This window comes from Limulus polyphemus, unplaced genomic scaffold, assembly GCF_000517525.1.
Source record: "Limulus polyphemus unplaced genomic scaffold, Limulus_polyphemus-2.1.2 Scaffold1576, whole genome shotgun sequence".
Lineage (NCBI taxonomy): Eukaryota > Metazoa > Arthropoda > Merostomata > Xiphosura > Limulidae > Limulus > Limulus polyphemus.
Genome location: NW_013667186.1, coordinates 45821 through 67162, shown reverse-complemented (window position 1 = coordinate 67162; position 21342 = coordinate 45821). Strand labels below are relative to the sequence as shown.

At 32.7% G+C, this 21342-nt stretch overlaps 1 protein-coding gene and 1 long non-coding RNA gene across 2 annotated transcripts in view; one reads left to right on the top strand and one right to left on the bottom strand.

Moving 5' to 3' along the window:
• Positions 1 to 1336: 1336 nt before the first annotated feature.
• Positions 1337 to 6000, top strand: LOC111086948. Its single transcript, XR_002611662.1, has 3 exons — positions 1337 to 1394; positions 4218 to 4303; positions 5632 to 6000. It is a non-coding gene; the product is annotated as an uncharacterized LOC111086948 (long non-coding RNA).
• Positions 6001 to 11142: 5142 nt separating this feature from the next.
• Positions 11143 to 21342, bottom strand: part of LOC106464167 (apoptosis inhibitor 5-like) — a 48721-nt gene continuing 38521 nt past the window's right edge. The window contains exons 8-12 of the mRNA XM_013924288.2: positions 19997 to 20107; positions 17685 to 17816; positions 16884 to 16909; positions 13003 to 13145; positions 11143 to 11392 (exon numbers count right to left, since the gene is read on the bottom strand). Coding sequence (XP_013779742.1) covers positions 11313 to 11392; positions 13003 to 13145; positions 16884 to 16909; positions 17685 to 17816; positions 19997 to 20107 — 492 coding nt within the window. The 3' untranslated portion in view covers positions 11143 to 11312. The remainder of the gene's footprint in view (positions 11393 to 13002; positions 13146 to 16883; positions 16910 to 17684; positions 17817 to 19996; positions 20108 to 21342) is intronic.

Sequence of the window (21342 nt, the reverse complement as noted above, 5' to 3'; positions counted from 1 at the left end):
ACTGATAACTGTGTTCATTAGTAAACGGTTTAAAATGTAAGTCTTGAGAATACGTGGAAACAAGGAGGGATAGTTAGTCCTGTCTTATTCATTATGTATGTAAGCAATATGCACCTTATATCCAAATCTAGGTGGTTTTTTTTCAACAATTCGCTGACGATGTTGCAGTCTGGAAAAGTGCCCCTACTCCTTCAATTATAATTACTAAGATAAAAGAAACACCCCCTTTTTGTTTGTAATTCTTCATTTAATGATACCTAATATGTTATAAAAATAATAAATTGTATTTATGGTCAAAATTATCTTTTAAGTTGTATTGAAATATTGGCACTAGTTTGTTATGCGTATTGTGAAATCAGCCAGCATTCAGAAATGAACTGTATAAAAGTGCCTAAACTGAAGGGTTGGAGGGGACGCCGGCTCGTTACTGAGGAGCTTTCTCATTGGGCGATTAGACACCAGTAATTCGCAGATGTAATGGCTTAATTGTGGAATACTGCGTTTTCTTGTTGTTTTTTTCTGTTAACAACTAGTAGTGTTACCACTCCATACAGAGTGAAATTCCCCATGTAGGTAGCAATTTATTAGCTACAGATCATCAAGACGTCACTTCCGGCGTGAAAACTGTTGCATTTGCAAACTGCTTGGTAAATTTACTTCGATCAATGAAGCCGTTCATTTAATTTAAGGCATAAGAGTAACTCTACAGTTAAACCTAACATTGAATTGATACTATTAGTTTAAAGAATAATTTAAAATTAAATCTATAATAAGAAGTTGCGCCTAGTAAAATGTGAAAAATAAAAATGGTATCTCGTTTTGTTAGCTGTAAGCTCTAAATTTTGTAGTACTATGGAATGAGGCGAAAATTAACTTGAAATGTTGTAATTTGTTGAACAATGTTTAAAAAGAGATTTCGTAATTGGTTATAATTAGAAATGTAACTTTGGTAAGTTATGTTGACATACTTTTTGATTTAAAATTACATTTAAGCAACAGTAATAGGGTTATCTTGTTTTGAAAAATAAATCTTCAATTTTCATATGAAAGGCATGTGATATTTTATGTTTTCTAAAGCAGTGATGTAAGGTTTGATTTATAACTTTTTGCTTGTGTTTGTTCTTTTATTTTTTATACCTACTTTATCTCACCTCAGATTACTCCATTAGTGTTATCTTGATTTTCGTGCCCAAGTACAGCAAGCAGATAATATAAACAACAAAAACATTGTATTGGGAAATATTCTACCTCCAGACAAACAACACGTCCTAATTTGACAGTGTGAGTCACGTGATTACATTTCAAAGAAAAGATTGGTTCTCTAAGCTAGAAATATTATATATAAAATGGCATCAAGTAAGAAAAGCTATTTGTGTCATCTACAACAGAAGAAGGTAAGGGATTTAAAGCAAACTCTTCAAACTTTATTAAGATAGGTAATTTAAGTACTTTTGGTTGTGATGTTTAATTGTTTGTATTATTTATTTAACAGTCATGGCTGTGATACACTCCATCATCCGTTTCACGAAACGTTACTTGTAAGAAAAGACAAAAACAATTTTAATCAGATTCTCTTTTGTTTTTTTCAGTATAGTATGACTGAATTATAGAATTTACCGTTTTACGACATAGGGTATTGAATTTCTCCAAAATACATGTACGTTTCCAATAATTAGCCGTTTTATGGTTTGACCGTCACATAAATAACACCCCCACGGCTGAACGGGCGAGCATTTGTTGGTTTTGTTTTGTTTTTAATTTAAAATGTGTAAAAAGTCCACACAGTCTGGTTCAATTATTTTATAACCCAATTAACAAGACGAATTATTTCTTCTCTCCTCTGTTATCACAATACAATTAGTGATAAATTCATTTATGTTATATCATGGATTACCACAGTTGTATCCAGAGCTATAATTAGAACAATTCTAATAACAATCATTAGTTATCAGTTTGGATTCATTGCCTCTATAGCTCTAGGATTAGTGTATATTTTAAAATACGCGAAAAGGATAAATATCGCTAACTTACTTACTTCCTTTGTGTATCTGCACATATTAATACATAACCCAAATTACAACACAAGCTGTGAAACGCTCACTTTAGAAATTGCCTGACAATCATGCAGTGTAACTTCACTTTCGCTAACTTACTTACTTCCTTTCTGTATCTGCACATATTTTTTAACATGCGACAGAAAAATCTAGAAATGTCTAGCCTTCTAGTAACAACATGACACATAACGTGAAAACTTAGAAGCTTCGAGTCAGACGACGTCAACAATATTACATGAGCCTACCTAGTACAACAATTAAACTGCATACACAACGTACGACTCTTACATAGTTACGTAACGAAACTTGTCATAACTATCGATTTTAAAATAATTAACTTTTAACACTCTTGTTTTGAATACTTGTTGTTGTCGTTCGTTATTAAGCACAAAGCTACACAAAGGCTATCTGTGCTCTGCCCACCACTTGTAATGAAACCCGGTTTCTAGATGTATAAGTCCGCAGATATAACGCTGTGCTACTGGGGGCGTTATGAAAACTAAATAATCATTAAATATTAAATTATTAAATAAACTGAATAATAACTCTTAAATTGAACAGTCTTGTATATCAAACAGGAATGTGTGTTTACTTTTAAGGATAACAACGTATAGGAAACAACAAGTGATACAAGATGACACTCTCGTTCTGAGTTGAGTTATACCAAATGAAGTCTGAGAAAGGGAGCGTGACCAGATAAAGAAGAGACGGATATTTTTTAATTATCATTCAATGTCCATTCGTTTTCAATCATATTTATTTATTTACAACTCAAAAGAAGTAGGCAGCTCCGTCATCAAAGTATGTGCAGTTTGGATTCATTGCCGTTATAGCTTTAGGATTAGTCTATATTTTAAAATACGCGATAAAAATAAAGATTGTTGACCATGGTCACTAAGCACCCGTATTTCAGCACCCAATCCAACGTTCTCTACTGCACTTGTCGGGCTGTTTTTGTTGAAGTTTTTTTTACCTGAACAGTGAATAATAGAGAAATAGAGGTTATTTTGAAAGCGATTTTACAGCAGAGTTTACATTTTTTGACAATCAAATTTTACAAATATGTGCACACTGAACCTTCCTCTTTACAGTCATGCCACTGAAAAAGAATACTTCACCATTTGTTTTATTGCTCGACAAGGATTGGGTGTATTGAAAATTTTGAAGTTTTCTGGAACACTGCACGTGGCTCTAAAATGAAAAGTATTCAAAGATAGTGAAGGAGATATTAAAATTGTAATTAGATGTATTTCTAATATTTTTAGTTTATTAACATTTTTTAGATATATCATATCAAGGAAAAAAGAAACCAGTACAAAAACACATTAATGCTATGAAGAAAAAGAAAAGAAACAATTAAAATGTAATGAAATGCACATACGCAAGTAGAAATATTGGTACATAACTGAAACCTAGCATGATGCGTACAGTAATGAATTTGTTCAATTATATGGGGCTTACTCCGTCATTTTCTGGACTAATGATGATATAGTTTGTATCTGTGAGGCGTTGCTGCTGTTTTGTAGAGCCCAAATTTTTGATTGACCAGTTGAGTCTTCAAGAGAGTTAGAAGAAGAATAGGGGTATTTGTTTGTTTATAGGTAAGCACAAAGCTATACAATGGGCTATCTGTGATGTGCCCACCATGGGTATCGAAATCTGGCTGTTAGCGTCATAGACCTTCAGACTTACCGCTAAGTCACTCGGGGCGAATGATAATAGAGCGAAAAATAATTATTATCATTATTACCGTATTAAATATTAATAATGAGTAAGTAATTTGTTAATTCACAGAATGATTGATTATTACTATAATATTAGTCTGTTTTCCGGTGGGTCAGCGGTAAGTTTACGAACTTCCAGCGCTAAAATCCTGGGTTAGATTTCCCCTGGTGGACAGAGCAGATATACAATTGTGGATTTACTCTAACATACATTTTGTTGTTGTTGTTACCAGGCAACTAGAATACAGTTATCCATGCCGTTTATCTACTTCTCGTATTAATTTGTATCACGACGTCGTTGTTTTTTTATTTAGGATGTTAGCTGTGGATTTTCATGTCTTTATTTCATATATATTTTTAAGATCAAGGCTGGTGATTAGCTGTCTGTCTATATGCTGCTTTTGTCTCTAAAATACCATTATTATTGTTATTTTAATAGACTTTTATACATTGCTACGATGAAGTTTTTAGTATCCGTGTTCATTGATGTTCTTTTACTCTGCTGCGTGATTGGTGTACGATCGGGTGAGTAATATATATTTTTTAATTAATCCGTTTTGATATTTATTTTAATTCTAGAGTACAGAAAGTTCTTGTGTCAGTTCTGCAAAAGGCACAGTTCTTTATTAAACTCTAAAAGTTTAAGCCATGGTATTTTTACAAGAATTATTCAAAATCACATATTTTAAATTATATTTTTCATTCAAATACACCTGTACTCGCGCGTGACAAAAATATTTGTTTATAAATATTATAAAGGCTTAACCCTTGGTATTTGTCTCAACACTAATGATTTCAGATATATTTCGTTATTTAGTTAACCTGATTACATTCAAATTCTAAACGCTGTTTTATATAGTTTTTGTATTGTAAAATTCTACCATTTAATTAATATTAAGATAAACACGCAATCATTGTGTATACCAAAATTTTTTTGTTAATTCGATGTTTATCGACCTGCTAATAGATAAGTTGCTTTATTTTAGAATGGTGTTTCGGAGGTCGTGCTGTCCTTTGAAATGCTTTGATTGTACTCGGTCTGACTGTCATGATTAGCTACTATTGCCTGGCACCATATTAAATATTCAAACTATAAAGTCCGACTAACTGTCAGTGTTGGGATTTTTTTTTGATAAATATGTGAAACACGTGAACACTGTTAATTTTTAGTAACTCTTTGAGTGATTTGTTTATTAACCAATTTCCAGTACATTACCCTAAAATTCATGGCGGTGGAGTTTTAAAAAAAACGGACATGTTTGTTGTGTCAAACTCAGAGATATAATTCCTGGTAATAATAATAATTAAAAAAAAATTAACATGCTCTCAACATATGGATGCTCATAATGACAAGATGGGACTATATTCAAGTCGTAACTGGTGTAGACTGATGGAAGCTGCCGTTTGTCCCAATGTTCATAACTGTCATTTTGCCAAATGCGTGTAATATTGGCATTTCAAAATTAAGAACAATATATATATATATATATATCTGTTATCTCATAATCTTTGAACATTCTAGTGAGAAATGGTCATGATTTTAGGGGTTTAACAAATAGTTGCCTTCGGTATCGAAAAACCTTAACTTCTTTTCAAACTTTGACAGTTTGTGGTTCACAGATTTGATAGTACAATGTATTATACTGTGCATCTTCACTGTAACTCTCAAAGTGAAATCAACGTTGTTTCAACTTGCTTTAATATGTTTTTTTAGCTACCCATGTAATTAGCTTTTTACTGAATACTGGCGATAGATATTTACTTTCTACGGTCCATTCACATTTTTGATTAACAATGTTATTTTTTTTGAAAGTGAAATATTAATCAAAGTTCACTTTTATCCCTTTATTCAGAATGGAAATGTCCGAAATGGCCATACTTCTTTATAAATCCTTGTCCCAATGGTGTAGACCCTTCCTCTGTCTGTAACACGAATTACGACTGTTTTGCCTATTGGCAGTTATGTTGCTGGGACTGGCGTGACTGTAAGAAAAAGTGTACCATAAGTCTCCCGTCATCCAACAGCAGGCGTTGATGTGTTTCACATAATTCCTTAAACTACCTGTAAGAGACTAGATTTCATAAGATATCCGGAGTTTCAGATATGATATGGCATAATGCTTATACTAGTGTAGTGCTATATAAGCCTACTGTGACTGACTTTCAATGGTGTTTTGTACGTCTTGCTGTTCAATAAAGCATTCATTATGTGACCGTCAAAATATTCGTTTACTGAGGAACTATGTGTAAATATCTTACCTGTGCATTGAGAAAACCTCTCTCCACCCATTCTGACATACAAACATAAAAAAACTAAACATCAATGAAAATGTTACCTAGCATTTTTCCTTTATTTTATATAAAATCTGTAATCTTCTGCTTTAACAAGCTGTTCACTTACTATATATAAAGCTTGCAGTAACTGTTTGACACACAAGTTTAAACAGTGTTAAACTAAAACTTTTAATTCAAATATAGCTTCTGTCAGGACGTTAGAGGCGTTTTTATATATCATCACCCTCTTTTTTCTTTAGTGGTCAGTTTTAGACTATCTTATTATTTCGTCATACTTACTGAACAATAAAATAACTTGAATTTTAAAGTTAAGTGTACTACTAATTGAATTTTATAAAAATGACTTGCAGAAAGACAGGGTTACGTTATAAACAGAACTCGGTTACTTAAATATGGCGTAATATATATATTGAAGTTTTAATCACTTTAAGATACTAGAAGTATTCAACCGTTTACTGAGACTTTTTCTTCGGCCACGAATGCATTCTATGCTACAGCTTACTTTTTATAACATCGCAAAAGTGTGATTTCGTCATGTGAGAAGTTTTCTTATACAATATGACAGCCAGCGTTTAAGTTAGACGCAAAATATAAATGTATTTTGATTGTGTAAAGATTGTCTTCTGCTTCCTGAATTTCCTTCTTTTTTTCAAATATAATGACTTTACCAAAATTTTTGGTAATATTCAATTTTTAAAAAAATTTAAGGCCCTTAATAAAAGAAAACTTCAAGGACTCGTACAAAATTGGTTGTTGAAAAGTTATGGAAAATCTTTGGAATTTTATTGAGAAATGAGGGCACTAATCTTACACAAGGCAGATTAATCAGCATCGGTTTGGTTCGGATGTTGTTGTTACACAATGGGCTACTTGTGCCCTGCCCACCAAGGGTATTAAAATCCAATTCATAACGTCGTAAGCTTGCAGAGTTAACGATAATATGGAGTGGGATTTCTTTTGCTCCTATACCCCAGTGGGATAGTTGGAAGTTTTCGGACTTGCAACGCTAAAATCTGAGGTTCGATTCCCCGCAGTAGTAGTTTTGCTCTAAAACAAGCAAACAAACAACAACTTTTACTCTTATTGTTGCAAATCGATCTATTTGGTTGAATTTGTTATACAGAACTTTGTTGTTTTATGAATTTCGCGCAAAGCTACACGAGGGCTATCTGCGCTAACCGTCCCTAATTTAGCAGTGTAAGACTAGAGGGAAGGTAGCTAGTCATCACCACCCACCGCCAACTCTTTTACCAACGAATAGTGGGATTGAATAGTTGGTTGGTCCTTTATATATAAAGGAAGGTTTGGCAATATAAATTAGGAAATTATTCTGAATGAACTAAATGAAGAAGGTTTTCGTTGGAAGTTCAGAGAAGTCCAACTTGATACAGGATAAACTGTATTTCAGTTTGTGGCATGCCTACTGCAATACTTCACAAGATGGACTGACATGGCCAAATGGGAAAATAGTTTTGAGTGACTAGCAGATATACTAATACATGAACAGTTCGTGGTCATGTGCTCATCTGACACGTCACTCTCCTAAAGGAGAGAACACCGAAAGATGTGGACGAGATGATCAAGCTGGCAGAACAGTATATGGAAGCCCATGAAGGGAGTATAACTGGAAAGTCCAAGAATATCCAGTTAAAGTCGAAACCAGTTGTGGCTGACCAGAAGCAGAAGTCCACCAAAGGTGACAGGAGGTTAACAAACAAATGGGAGAAGAGATCATATAGTTGTTATAAAATAGGGCACATTGTAAAGGAGTGCATGTCCATCACCAACAGGCAGCAGCAGAACTATCAACATAAAGCAGCTGGACTAACCTACAAAGATGGTGCTGGCAAGAAACAAGAGTGACTGTCCCAATGGATGCAACTGCCAGAAGAAACAGAATCAATAATACACAATAGATTCACCCCAAGAATGAAGTGTCATTTCCATGATTGGTCAGTGTACGACTAATGATTAGCTAAAGTTAGCAAATGGATCAACAGCACAAGTAGTGATTGGAGCATGTAATAAATATTGAGAGGTGACAACAAATCACAACATGCTAGTAGGTCAAAGCTATGTCGGGGACAAGAAAGTGAAGGTCCTACAAGTAGTACAGCAGTGAGGATCAGTCTAGTATCTGATTACCAGATGACAGGAAAAATATATCTGTGCATGCTAATTGATGGAACATTAAGAAAGTTTCTCATAGCAAGAATAAAGGCGGACATTCTATACTAAGTGGGAGACCTTCAGGTCATGTGTATGAAGGTACCCATCATTGACTTGGTGACTGGAAATATACCAGGCAGTAGAAGTTCGTAAGAACCAAACAGAAAGAAGATGGGCTAGAGCTCAAGAAAGAAGAGCAAGCAAGACATAGCAAGATGTAATAAACTTGCTCAGAGTTAATGGAGTCTTAAAGAGCATGTTGAACAAGATGTGCCAAGAGAGCGACCCTGTGATATGGGCAGGTACCTGCAGGCAGTATTATTTACTTATCAAGAAGTTCCACAAGCAAATACAGGATTTTCACACTTTGAGTTACTGTACGGAAGAGCAGTATGAGGTCTGATGCAAATATTGAAAGAGCTATGGACAGGAGAACAAGAGTCAGAAGTAAGGAACATATATCAGTACGTGTTAGACCTCAGACTCTGACCAGTCAAATCGCTCGAGAGAGCCTGTATGCAGCTCAAGGCAGTCAAAAGCATTTCTATGATAAGAAGGCCAACGATCTACATTTTAAGGTCAGGCAGAATTTATTAGTTCTGCTGCCAACAGACAACAACAAACTGACCCTGCAATGGTAAGGACCTTTTGAAGTACAGAAAGTTCTCATCTAAGTGCTGCTTTGGCTATTCTGGAATTTGTTGGACCCAAGGTGGGCAATGAACAGATAGCAATGGAAAAGGTAACCTACATACAAGATTCACCAGCTCCAATGACCAAGCAATAAGTTGGATTCTTCCTAGTGTTAGTGGGTTACTATAGGAAGTTCATCCCAAAACTATGTTGAAGTAGTTGTACCATTGACCAGAAAAGGCCTACCTAACAAAGTGAAGTGGGAACAACCATAACAGATAGCATTCCAGTAGTTAAAGAACATGTGTTCACCATTCAGGCCCATGCTTCAGACATTGGAACTGTGGGAATAGTACCTCTAGAATTAAAGCTTCTGTATTGAAGCCATGAAATGGACTGCAAATTTTGGTGCAGACTTTATATATGAACTGAGAACAGTCTTTGTATAAAGTGTAAAAAAAATATATTGTAAATATTTTTCTTGAAGAGGGTTTAGTCTTGGATATACAGGACTGTTTAGTGCAAGAGTTCATATTTAATTTATTTAGTGATTTAATATTTAATGATTATTTAGCTTTCATAACAAGTGTTGAAAGTAATTATTTTAGAAACGATAGTTATGACAATTTTTGTTACGTAACTCGGCAAGAGTTGTGTATATAGTTCAGTTGTAGCTGATGCTTCACACATTGGAACTGTAGCAGTACTCCTACATAAACATGAAGATGGATCGTTTCCAGTAATGTATGTAAGCAAAAGGTTATTGAGTAGTGAAAAGAACTATTCTGTGATTGAAAGAAAGTGTCTGGCCATTATATCTGCCATCCAAAAGTCCCAGAACTACCTGTATGGGAAGGAGTTCATCATCCAAATGGACCATCAATCATTTCTATACATTCAAGGTTGCAAAATTGACAGTGCAAGGATCATGAGGTGGGCGTTGTACCTCCAGAAGTATAGGTTCTGTATTGAAGCCATCAAGAAGACTGCAAATGTTGGTGCAGACTTTGTGTATGAACTGAGAACTGTATTTTTATAAAGCGTAAAATAAAATATATTGTGAATATTTACAAGATTGTTTAGTGTAATAGTTCATATTTAATTTATTTAGCAATTTAATATTTAGTTAGTTTTCACAACAAGTGTGTTAAAAGTAATTATTTTAGAGGTGATAGATATGACAAATTTCATTACGTAACTCAGTAAGAGTTGTATTTTGTGTGTGTGCATAGTTCAGTTGTTGTGATTTCGTGTCACCTTACTCCAACCTTCTGTATTTTTTTCGTTGTCTTAAGTGATTGTCAGTTTAACCATAACAGGCAATATTTTAAACTGACTTTCACAGTTTAATAGATATAAGGAGAATAATTTGTCTTGTAAAAGAATGTTCTAAAGTAAATGAACACATCTGTATGGCCTTTGACTAAAAGGAGACAATTACTTGAAGTTCGGAATACAACTGCGGTAACCCACGAGGTAATGTGAATTTATCACAGATTGTGTAGTGAGAAAAAGAGATAGTGAAGAATAATTCATCTTGTAAATTAAAGTAACTGAACTAGCCTGTGGACTTTTAACAAGGAAAGAGAATTATTTAGAGTTTTAGAAACAATTGTGATATCCTATAGGCTATAGTGTAAAGAATTTTGGACTTGTTTTGAATATATTATTTTAAAACAAGTGGATTGTGTTCTGTCTTTTTATTGTTCATATTTATCACCAACAAGTCACAGACACCTAATGTAAAAGAATTCCAGCCCTATAAAATGGGCAATGCAAAAACAAATTGCATCACCATATGAATCAAAATATTCCTCAGTAATAACAAATTAAAACAATATTTATGGTAAATGTGCTGCACAACCTTCATGTTTTTTTTTAAATACAGCCATTACTAACTGTCATTTAAAATTTTTTTTTAAAGTGCTTTTATTAGAAAAGCATTTTTACTTGAAATGTGTTTAACTTTAATTGTTAAATTTGTCTGCAAAAAATTATTTAAACTTAATTACGAGATCTTTAAGTGTTTGTATATGTGTAAAAACCTATAATATGATTAAATAACCAATTTTTCTGCAAAGGTGAAAGAGGATATTTTTTTTGGCTATTTACTTTTATAGTCTACATATGCTAAATTCAAGGTAAGACAATATGAGATTTAGGCTAATACAAATACAGACAATAATGTAAAAACCACCTCTGCCAGTAAACCATTTACATGGGTAGTCTTTTGGATTAAAAAAAAAACTGTCAAGAAATGCAATAACTATAACAGAAGTTATGTAACTATTTAATGTTTTTACACAAATGATCCATCACAAAAATGTACAGGATGAAACACCGTATTGACTTTGACAAACTGACACTGCTAAAACACAACAGAAAATGTGTGAAATATTTGAATAAATTTTTCAGAATACAAAAAAAAACAAAAACATTAATAAAATCTGTCTCGATAGCTTCTTCCTCTGCCTCGGGAAAAACCCCTACCTCTTCCTCCTCGAACACCAGAAGGTGCTGAAAAAACAAAAAAAAATTTCATAAAATAATTAAAACTCTAGGAATAAAAGTTCATAAACATGTAACATAATTTCTTGTACGAAAGTGAGAGAAAGAAACTTAAATCCTTGTTTTTAATACCATTTGAAGTAACGATATCAACCCCCTACTAACAGATTTACATAATAAGTATATAAATTTTGTCAAACATTTTATGCTAGTTTGAACAAAACTCAAAAGCGAAAGCCAAAAGATGAAACTCTGTGGTGAAGCCAAAAGCTATTGAGTGTATTTAGGATTTACATGCATTTTAATAACAAAAATATAATTTTCAAAAAAATTGTTTACACACACACATATATATATAATTCTAAAAAATGATATAGATTATTAAAAATGTTACATTTACAGAGCCATTTATACATCCAAAACAGAAAATTTAAGAACGATAATGAATTTACCCCCTTATGTTGGAAATCCTCTGTTTAATTCTCTATGTGTCAGCCGGTATTTTCATAAATGTATACATAATAGATTTAATGGACTAGTGGAACTTTTTTATGAAATTTATCTTCTTTTTTGTGATGTTGATTTTTTAAAAAGGAAAATGTTTTATCATTTATTTTTAGTCTGTACAAAGTTTTGTTCTCTGTGTTGGTTTTTGTTTCATTTCATGTTATAGTTTTATTATGAAGAGTGTCTACACACATGAAACTCCCAAGAAATTAAAAGGACGAAAATATTAAAATAATAATTTATGCTTTGTCAAGACACAAAAATAAAAATAGCACGAGACACAAAATTACAAAAGGCACCATGTTTAGAGTTATAAAACTGTGCAATAGCACCCACATGGTGTTGGGAATATCCCATTTCTTTCATTATCTACCAAATAAAGTCAATTTCAAATGTTTTAATGCACACATTGCAACTAACATTGTTTTTGGTTACACCGCTACATACAAGCCAATCTGCATATTCCAGTTTATCAAGCCATGAGGCATTAAATGTGAATTTCCTGCCATGCATAGCTTTAATTTGTTTTAAGTGTTTGGTCAAGTGTTAAGCATGATAAATCAATGCTTTGTTAAGTTTCAACAAACTCACAAACCGCCATTTTTTAAAATTGCATTGCACATGCGTGAATCATTAATTACAATAACACAGACAGCATTTGATTCGATAACATTTCTCACGGCCTATGCATTATATATAAGGGGCCTACATTATAACAGTTATAGTACACCCATGTGTACATAACTACGTAAAATATTTTAAATATTAATTTCTTATGTTTATGTGAAACGAACAGACAAAAAAAATAATAATAAATTAAATTAGTAAGTTATTTCAGGAGCATGTTAGTTTTGCATGACTTTCCAGGAATTCCAGGAAGTGTACAAAGTCTACAAATGTGATGACATGCCCTTTGACTTTGGAATAAAGGGATAAAGCAGGTTTAAATTTGTTAATTGGTAGAAAACGTAACATATGTAAAGGTACTACCAATAAAGGATATTAAACATGCATTCATTACTGGAGTCAGTATCTGAAGAGGTAAAACAATGGGACAGTGTGAACATTAATTAGACATATTTGCATTTTCATAAATCAGTAAACTTACTTACCTTGAAAGTTCTTCACTTTAGTGCTGTACTTCCCACTAGGAGGTATGTAAATTTCCCTCTCTCCTTTGTTACTCGGTACTGTCTTCTTTGCTTGTTTGGGGTTTTCATCAAAAGTAATGGGTGTTCTTTCTGACCTCTTTGGGCTATTGAAAAAATAATCCTACAGTAGTTAATATTTCCCTATACTGAAAATAAATTTCTGATAGATAATTACCTCCTCTCACATAATAGCTTTTCTTGTTCAGTGCTGCTCTCTATATGTGCAAATTGTTTCGCTCGCCACTAGCCTTAAAACTCCCACATACTCCATGTTTCTATGTGGTTCAGCTGCATTGTAGACTGCAAATAAATGTGACAACCCTCAAGCAATAGGAGCATTACACACACTCCTGTTTCAGTTGGCTCCCTCTTTACTGTAGAACCCAATCTTCACTTTGAGACTAGACAGAAAAGAAGCATCAGTAGGGAGGAAGTGTGAAAGGAGGTAAGTATCGTTCGGCCATACATTTTCAGTATAAGAAAATATTAACTTCCGATTCAATATCTTACCTATTTTCACATAATAGATAGAATTCCACAGTGACGTGGTGGAGGGAATGATGCAAAACATACCTAGGTGAGCATCCTTTAGAGGGCATCCAAAGAATGCCATTGAACCAAATACACTCTTCATCCTCGATGAAGGAATGTGTCCCAGGTATAGAGTGGATAGGGCATGTCAACTCCAGTCCAAAACCAGTGGAACCGAGAATGGATCATTCCATCCACTGTAAGAGGAGGGTCCACAACCATCTTTATCCAGACTGTAAATGGGAGGTCAGCAGCACCAAGATTGGATCAATTGGCCCACTATAGGAGTAGGGTCCTCAACCATGTAGTATTGGGAATATATCGTGTAATCCATGGTAGGAGGAGGGTTCCAGCCCACTCACATGTGAGGACTAATTGTGACTGGTCCAGCTCCAATTGCAATTGATAGAAAAATCCAGTCCAAAAACCATAGCATCTGGAGTAGTACATCAGAGCTATGGTAGAAGAATAGTCACACTATCAACACCGGCAGAACATCACTGCCCTGCTCTCAACTAAGTGGGATAGAGCATACTCAGGAGGAAGCCTTGATGGTCCACCACCCCAGCAACTAAGAGTTGGTAAGTTGTAAGGACTCCCATACTCAACTGGAAGAAGTGGCGATAATAGTGTGGTGGATAGTCTGGAGGAATGCAGCACCAGAGAAAGTGTAATGGGTGACTGTGAAACCCTATTTCTAAAAACAGAATGGTTTATGAATTCAAACAATTGAAAAAGCAGCAGGGATGAGCAGCAATCCCCTTCTGCTTTACTCATGTAGGTTTATGAGTGTATGGTCCAGGAAAGACACATTTATAACACAAAACACCATGAGGAAGAACTTACAGAACACCTCATTTCAGTGGTGGATGTTATTGACCATATAGTACAGATTTAAAAAGTATACCTGGACAGGCATCACTTGCCATAGAATGGGATCCAATATAGAAAAACTTTGTGACCCTGTAAGAAAAAAGAAAGAAATCAATAAACATACCACCTCACAGTCGTAATACGGCTAAAGGCATAATGCAATATCCAGATTAGGACGAAATGGCCACCCGATGGGGCCAATGGGAGATGAACATGCTGGGTATGGTCCATCTGTCAACCTGGATGATTTCCCCTAACTGACCATGTAGATGGGCAGCCAGGGAAAGTTAAGATGTCTAAGCTGATCTGACAACACCTATAAAAATCTGTCAGGGTGGGGAGTGAAACATAACTTAGACAAGAAGGGTTCCAGTGGAAGGAGGGAAGCCACTTGGGCAATATAAATAGTAATAGTCATCACTACTGAAGTAGTGGTAATAAAAAAAAATTCAGAATTCATGTTCAGCTAGAGTGAAGTTCGAAATTAATAAACAATGATATTATCACAAAATGAATCAAAAAATAGCTTAGTTGTTTAATACTCTGCATAAAAAATAAACATAAATTAAAGTAAAAGCACAAGTAAAAATTAACACTATTGAGCCAAATAGAAAAGTGAAGATTAGGTTCTACAGTATAGAGGGAGCCAGCTGCAACAGGAGAATGTGTCAAGCTCCTATTCGTGGAGGATTATCACATGCTTATTTGCATCCTACAACACAACTGAACCACATAGAAACATGGGGTAGGTGGGAGTTTCAATGCTAGTGGTGAGCAAAACAATTTGTGCATATAGAGGGCAGAACTGAACAAGAAAAGTTATTATGTGAAAGGAGATAAAATATTGTATCAGAGTCCAATATTCGTTCAAGAACAAAAAACACTTATTATTTTATTGCTGGGTAGGTTGTAGGGATCCAGGAATCTCACATATTATCTTCCTATACCTATAACAGAGAATCTACTTAAATGATAGATAAAAATCTGAAAATACCTTTAATGAAAATGCTATTCCTTATTTATCAATATGCAGTAATTTATATTTTCAACACAATATAATACTACACAAACATTTTGGCATTTCAAATGTTTGCACAAATCTACAAAATGGGCTATCTGTGCTGTGCCCATCAGATAGTTATCTCAAACATGTTAAGACAATTATGTTGTCAAGTTTCCACCATGGATAACACAATAACTTGTGAAAAGAGATGCAGAGGAGTTTAAACCTAATTATTACTGTAAAAAAAAACCAAAAAAACAAGAGGCACAGACTTTAAAAATACTTCCTATTATCTTAGAATTTCCATTTTGTATAGTCATTCAATTTTAACTCGATCGAGTTTTATCAACATATTGCTTTTAAAATTTATTATGCCACTTGTAACAGTCACTACTTTTGGTTATAAGTTGTAAGAAAATGCTGCATAAACTAACAAATATTTATCTTTGACTTAAGGCCTGAACTTTTAAAATATTGTCAAGATCGCTACTGTACTTTAAATGTAACAAGGCTTACCCTACATGAAGTCTTGTCACAGAAAATTGCTATAACTTTCAAATAAATATAATTTAACACAACAAAATTTTCAAAAATGGAAAAGAATGTATAAAAAACTCCCAGATCTGTAGTTTGTTCTTAAGTGTTCTAAATTCCACTGTTCTTTTCTGCAGTAATTACATTTAATCACTTTCTCGTGAAACCATAAATTACTTCTCACACCACTTTAATCACCTTACACTGACATAAATAGTGCATAATTTGCTTTATCTAATGGTATTTCAACTTTGCTTGTCACTATGTTCAGAGCCATTTTTCATTAGTAGTTGTTCCCAGCCTTTTTATGACCTCACAAATTTGTAAACATGATATGCAGTGTGCACTCCATGTAGAATTGTGAATCTGAAGATGTATGGTTTAAGTTTCATTACCACACACACACACACACACAAAAAAAAAGTACTCCACACTTTTGGGTCATGGGTGCATTAAGAATGTTGGTCATATTATACTTTTCGATTTGAGTAACCCAAAAACCTATATTGGGTGAATTGTGACTAGCTGCTTTCCCTGTAAACTCTTATTTCAAAATTAGGGACATATAGTGCAGATAGCCTTTTTGTGACTTTGCATGAATATCCTAAACAAACAAGAATTTTTAAACCTCCACACCCCTTACTAAACTGCTGAGAAACTTATTACAAAATTATTTTTTCAAGCTTTGTACATTCTGGACAATACTGATAAATTGGTAAATAAAAAAGCTTTTTATATAGAGAAGTTTTTAAATGTGAAGATCATTATAACATCTTCTAGAAGCATTCATTTCTAAACATATATCATATCACCTTTGGCAAAAAGAAACACTCTCATATGTGACTTTCATTCTATCATTATACATTTATATATACAAATTAATATTTATTTAACAACTTACCCACTGGGAGTAGATTCAGGTGTCTTCTGAAATACATAAATTGGCCTTATTAAAACAAAATATCATTATAAACCAGATCAAGAACCACACACTAGAACTTAGGAAAGAAGACCAACCATTATTGCCCTTTTTCAGTTAAGGTTCTACTTACTTGGAAGCTAACTTGTTTGTTTTTCAATGGCTGTTACCAACAACATTTCTCTTTCATTATTATTTTGTACCTTAGAGAACTGAACATTTTATTTGCAAAAAAAAGTAAAAACAAGTGCATGCCAAAGTAGTGTCACTGGAAATATAGGCTAATGAACATTTGTTCAGTATTTGTTGAAAAACATGACAACATTCAGTTAGCAAAAACCAAAAACTGTGTGTGCATTAATTACAGAGTTCTACCAATATTTCTAAGAAGCAAGACCATCATTAAAAGAACCCTTTAATTTTATTTCAGATAACAAGCATTTTAATGTATAATGCCAATGCCAGTGACACATAAATACATATATTGATTAGCATTAAACCACAAAGTAAACAGACACAATTATTTTTGTAAGATAAAACTTTTACTGATTGGAAATTACATACTGGTGTGAGGAATCTTTGTGACACTTCTGTTTGGTCAGCAAAACACCAAAATTTACACAAAAAATAATAAACATATAGCTTCAGAGCATTAATATGCAAGAATAATCTGATATCCAAGTTAAAAACTGAAATCAGTGCCCGAGATGAAAAACGAATAACATAAGCTCTTCAAACAGTGTGTTACATATTGTTTAAAGGAAATATATGATAAGTACATACTGTTGTTGAGCTGCTTGGCACCTTCCAAGACAAAGTAATTGTGCTCTTAAAGGACGGAGGATTGTGAAACAGATCTCTAATGAGCGTGTTGATGTTTGATGTTGTCTTCAGGGCTACAACCTTTAGCTTGTTCTGCAGAAAAAACAAAAAACAAAAAAACTCTGAGGTTATTACTCTTAATTTAATTTAGTATCATAAACTATGAACCACATATTGTTTTTATTGATGAAATATGTCAAAGCAAATAACTAATAACGATTACTCCAGAATCACCCATAAAGTTTAGTACACCAATAGAAGAAAGAACATTTAGCATGTAACACTATGACACTGGCAGCATTTTAAAAATTCTTTTCTGCATATGTTACTGCATTAAATTCAAAATTTAATTAAACCACTTTAATATCAGTATATGTCAATGAAATTAAGATTATAATGTATGTTACAATTTGAATTATGTTATCTAAGTTATTATTACTTTGTTTCAAAGGAAACCTTTCAAACAAATACTTAAGTTTTCAGTTTTCTTATCACGTGATCCACGTGCTATGAAAAGCCCAACTTAGTAGCACTTCACTCTTACCCACACAAGTTGGTAATGTAGATGAGTGTATAGACTTATTTGTTTCCATTTGAACTACCGACATGTAAGATGCAAAGTCTTACACATGCATTTACTAGAAAACAGAAATACATTTTGTCATCCCTTGATGGGTGCCATGACCACCCTGTATACTTTGCCATGAGATTTACAGCATGCATGTAGTTAGTTGACACAAGTGTGTATAGTCATTAGAAAGAGCTCAGTTTACACTATACTCCACCAACAGCTTAATCTGAAATTGGCATGCAGTTTTCCTCACAGAGTAAACGTAACTGCCATTGGTATTGTTGTCTGCTTGATCAAATATAGACCTTCCAGTGGTTTCTTACCTAAATATGCTACAGTTAGAGAGATAGTTAAGTTGCATTTAGGTCATACTTTTACATTTTAATTAATTATGTATTATTATTATTTTAAAAATCCCATAAAATTCAAAGGTTGCATACAATTTTTTGCTCTGCTATTAGAAATTTAAATTATCCTTTATAATATCAACTAATGAAGATCTCTCCTTGAAGTTGAAGCTATCTCAGTTAACTTTTTAAGTACCATAAACAGTAATTTTCATCAAAAAATTAAATCTGATAAATAATTATATTAAATAAATAATTATGCCATAAAAGAACTGAATTTGATTTTTGAGTTATTACAAAGCAACAAACATTCATGTACAATACTTCTGTATATACTGTAATTTGATCGATAAAATACAGATAGATATATACACACACAAATTTACATAAAAAATTTATTATGCAAGTGACAAAATCTACAATGATAAATCTTAGCTAGTAAAAATGACAACTCAAGTTTAATCATACTATGTAACAAAAAGAAGCATAATCCCTCCTTCTCCTCTTTTTTAGTTCTTTTTACAATTGATGCATTCTTAAACTATTTTAGATTTCTATTTTAACTAAACTATACTTGTTTCACATTTTAAAAACTATGTAATAATAATAATTTGTCTATTTTCTCCAGGTGTCAACTGCTATGCTGAATTATACAACTTTAACTATTTCTAAAAACTTTGTTTTCTTCTTAATTACAATAATATCAGTTTATTTTAATTAAGATCTTGACTTTTACCTTTGTGCAATTAACCATAAGTGAGATGGTTCAGGAATTGTTTTTTTAAAAGTCAATTGATGTTGATTAAAATAATCCATTTTTACTTGATAATGTCAATCTGACAAAATGTTTTAAGATTAATTTTCTATTTAGATTTTCAGCTGCAAAAAAAATGTAATTTGTCCAAGAAAGGTGATTTTAATTAGAACATTAGTATTCCTGGTGCTTTGGTCTGGGTATTACACTGTATTTGAATCTGTAATGAAACCATATCTTATCAATTCCCTCACAGTGCCTTTGAAGCTAACTGATTAAATCACATGTAATATACAACTTAGACAGGTCAAAGTTTTTAATACCTCATTCATTCAATGCCTCAAATAATGCCATTTTTTATATATACCTACAGTTAAGTATGAGCACTCCATTAGATATAAATAGTAAATGAGAAAGAAACATTTTTACAATGTTTTTTTATTTACTAAAAGAACTACTTTTCTTAGCTCTAACAAACAGCTGTAAATAATAGTTTATGACTACAGTAACATATAATTTTTCTCACTTAACAACATATTCAAGTCTCATTATTTACTCTACAATATACTAACATTACATCAAGTCCAACACAACTTCTTACCTCTTCTGTCTTTAATTCCTCCCCTTTCTTTCCTTGCAATGCTGCCCTTAGTTTTTTTATATAACCTTGTATTCCTCGAGCCAAGTACTGCAATCTGAAAAGACATAAGACCTGATTTTAAAACCACCTTGTATTGCAAGTTATGATCAAAATTCAAAGACATTTCAGATCTCAATAAACTACAATGGACCTATACTATCAAAATGCAATGTATTTGCTGCAAAACTTTTATTATGCCTATACAGCTACTCTTATTGTGTTACAAGTTTCTAGATTACAATAGTTTCCCATTATATATTTGATATGAAACTTCTTATTCTGTTTATCATAAATGAGTCATAAATATATATTCTTCATCCTTTTGCATGCAAAGTTAAGAAAAGGAATACTGCTGGATACAAATACATTGCAGAATATTAAAAACACGACATCACTAATACGAACTTGAAATTTTTACTTGTGTTAAAAACTCGAGATTAACCAAATTATTTACCACATAACAAGATGACTACTTTAAAAATGTGCTCAATTATTTTCAAAACTTCTTCTGAATAAGTATAGATTAACATAAAAAAATTACAGAGAAAAGTTATGAACTCAGTTCAGTCATAAACATCTATACATAAAACTTCTGGATGAAATAAAAAAAAACTTTGCAAAAAATATTATAAAAAAAAATCTGATGGGTGAATCGAGGACCTTTCTGAATAGCCTGTTTTTGGAGTAACTGCAAATGAACAACAAAATGCAGCTCTGGTGTGAATCAACTTCTAAGCCTGTTAAAATTGTAGTTTTTTAACTAATTATAAGTTTAGATTCAGAGAATAATTGTCAACACCTTTTACTTAATCCTGGCAAGTAAATACCAAGCAATCACTGTAAATTAGAAAATAGCATCATTATTATCTTATCTTTAGTACTCTATTATATTGCTAGTTTATAAGTAATATTTTGCCAAAGTAGAATTATTTAAATATTTTATACTTTCCTGAAACAAATATATCTCAATATAAGTAACAAAGAACATTATTCTGTACACTAACAAAGACATGATTTAGTCGATGAAAAAGAAATTCTGAGCTAAGAAAGACAATTTTATTAGAACAGGTGTTTCAGGAAGATTATATTATATAAAATTGTAAATGAAGCAAGAGGATATATTTCAATGACATGTACTATTCTCAGCATCAGCAAGTCTTTTTCTTTCTTTCTTCCGTATCATAGATAAAAACATAGTTCATGATGAAACTTAGCTGAATGGATGGCAACTGCCTGTCATAGAAACACAAGTGTAGAGAACAACGTTTCGAAAGTCTGAAGATGAAAGGAGGAAAACTTTTGAAATG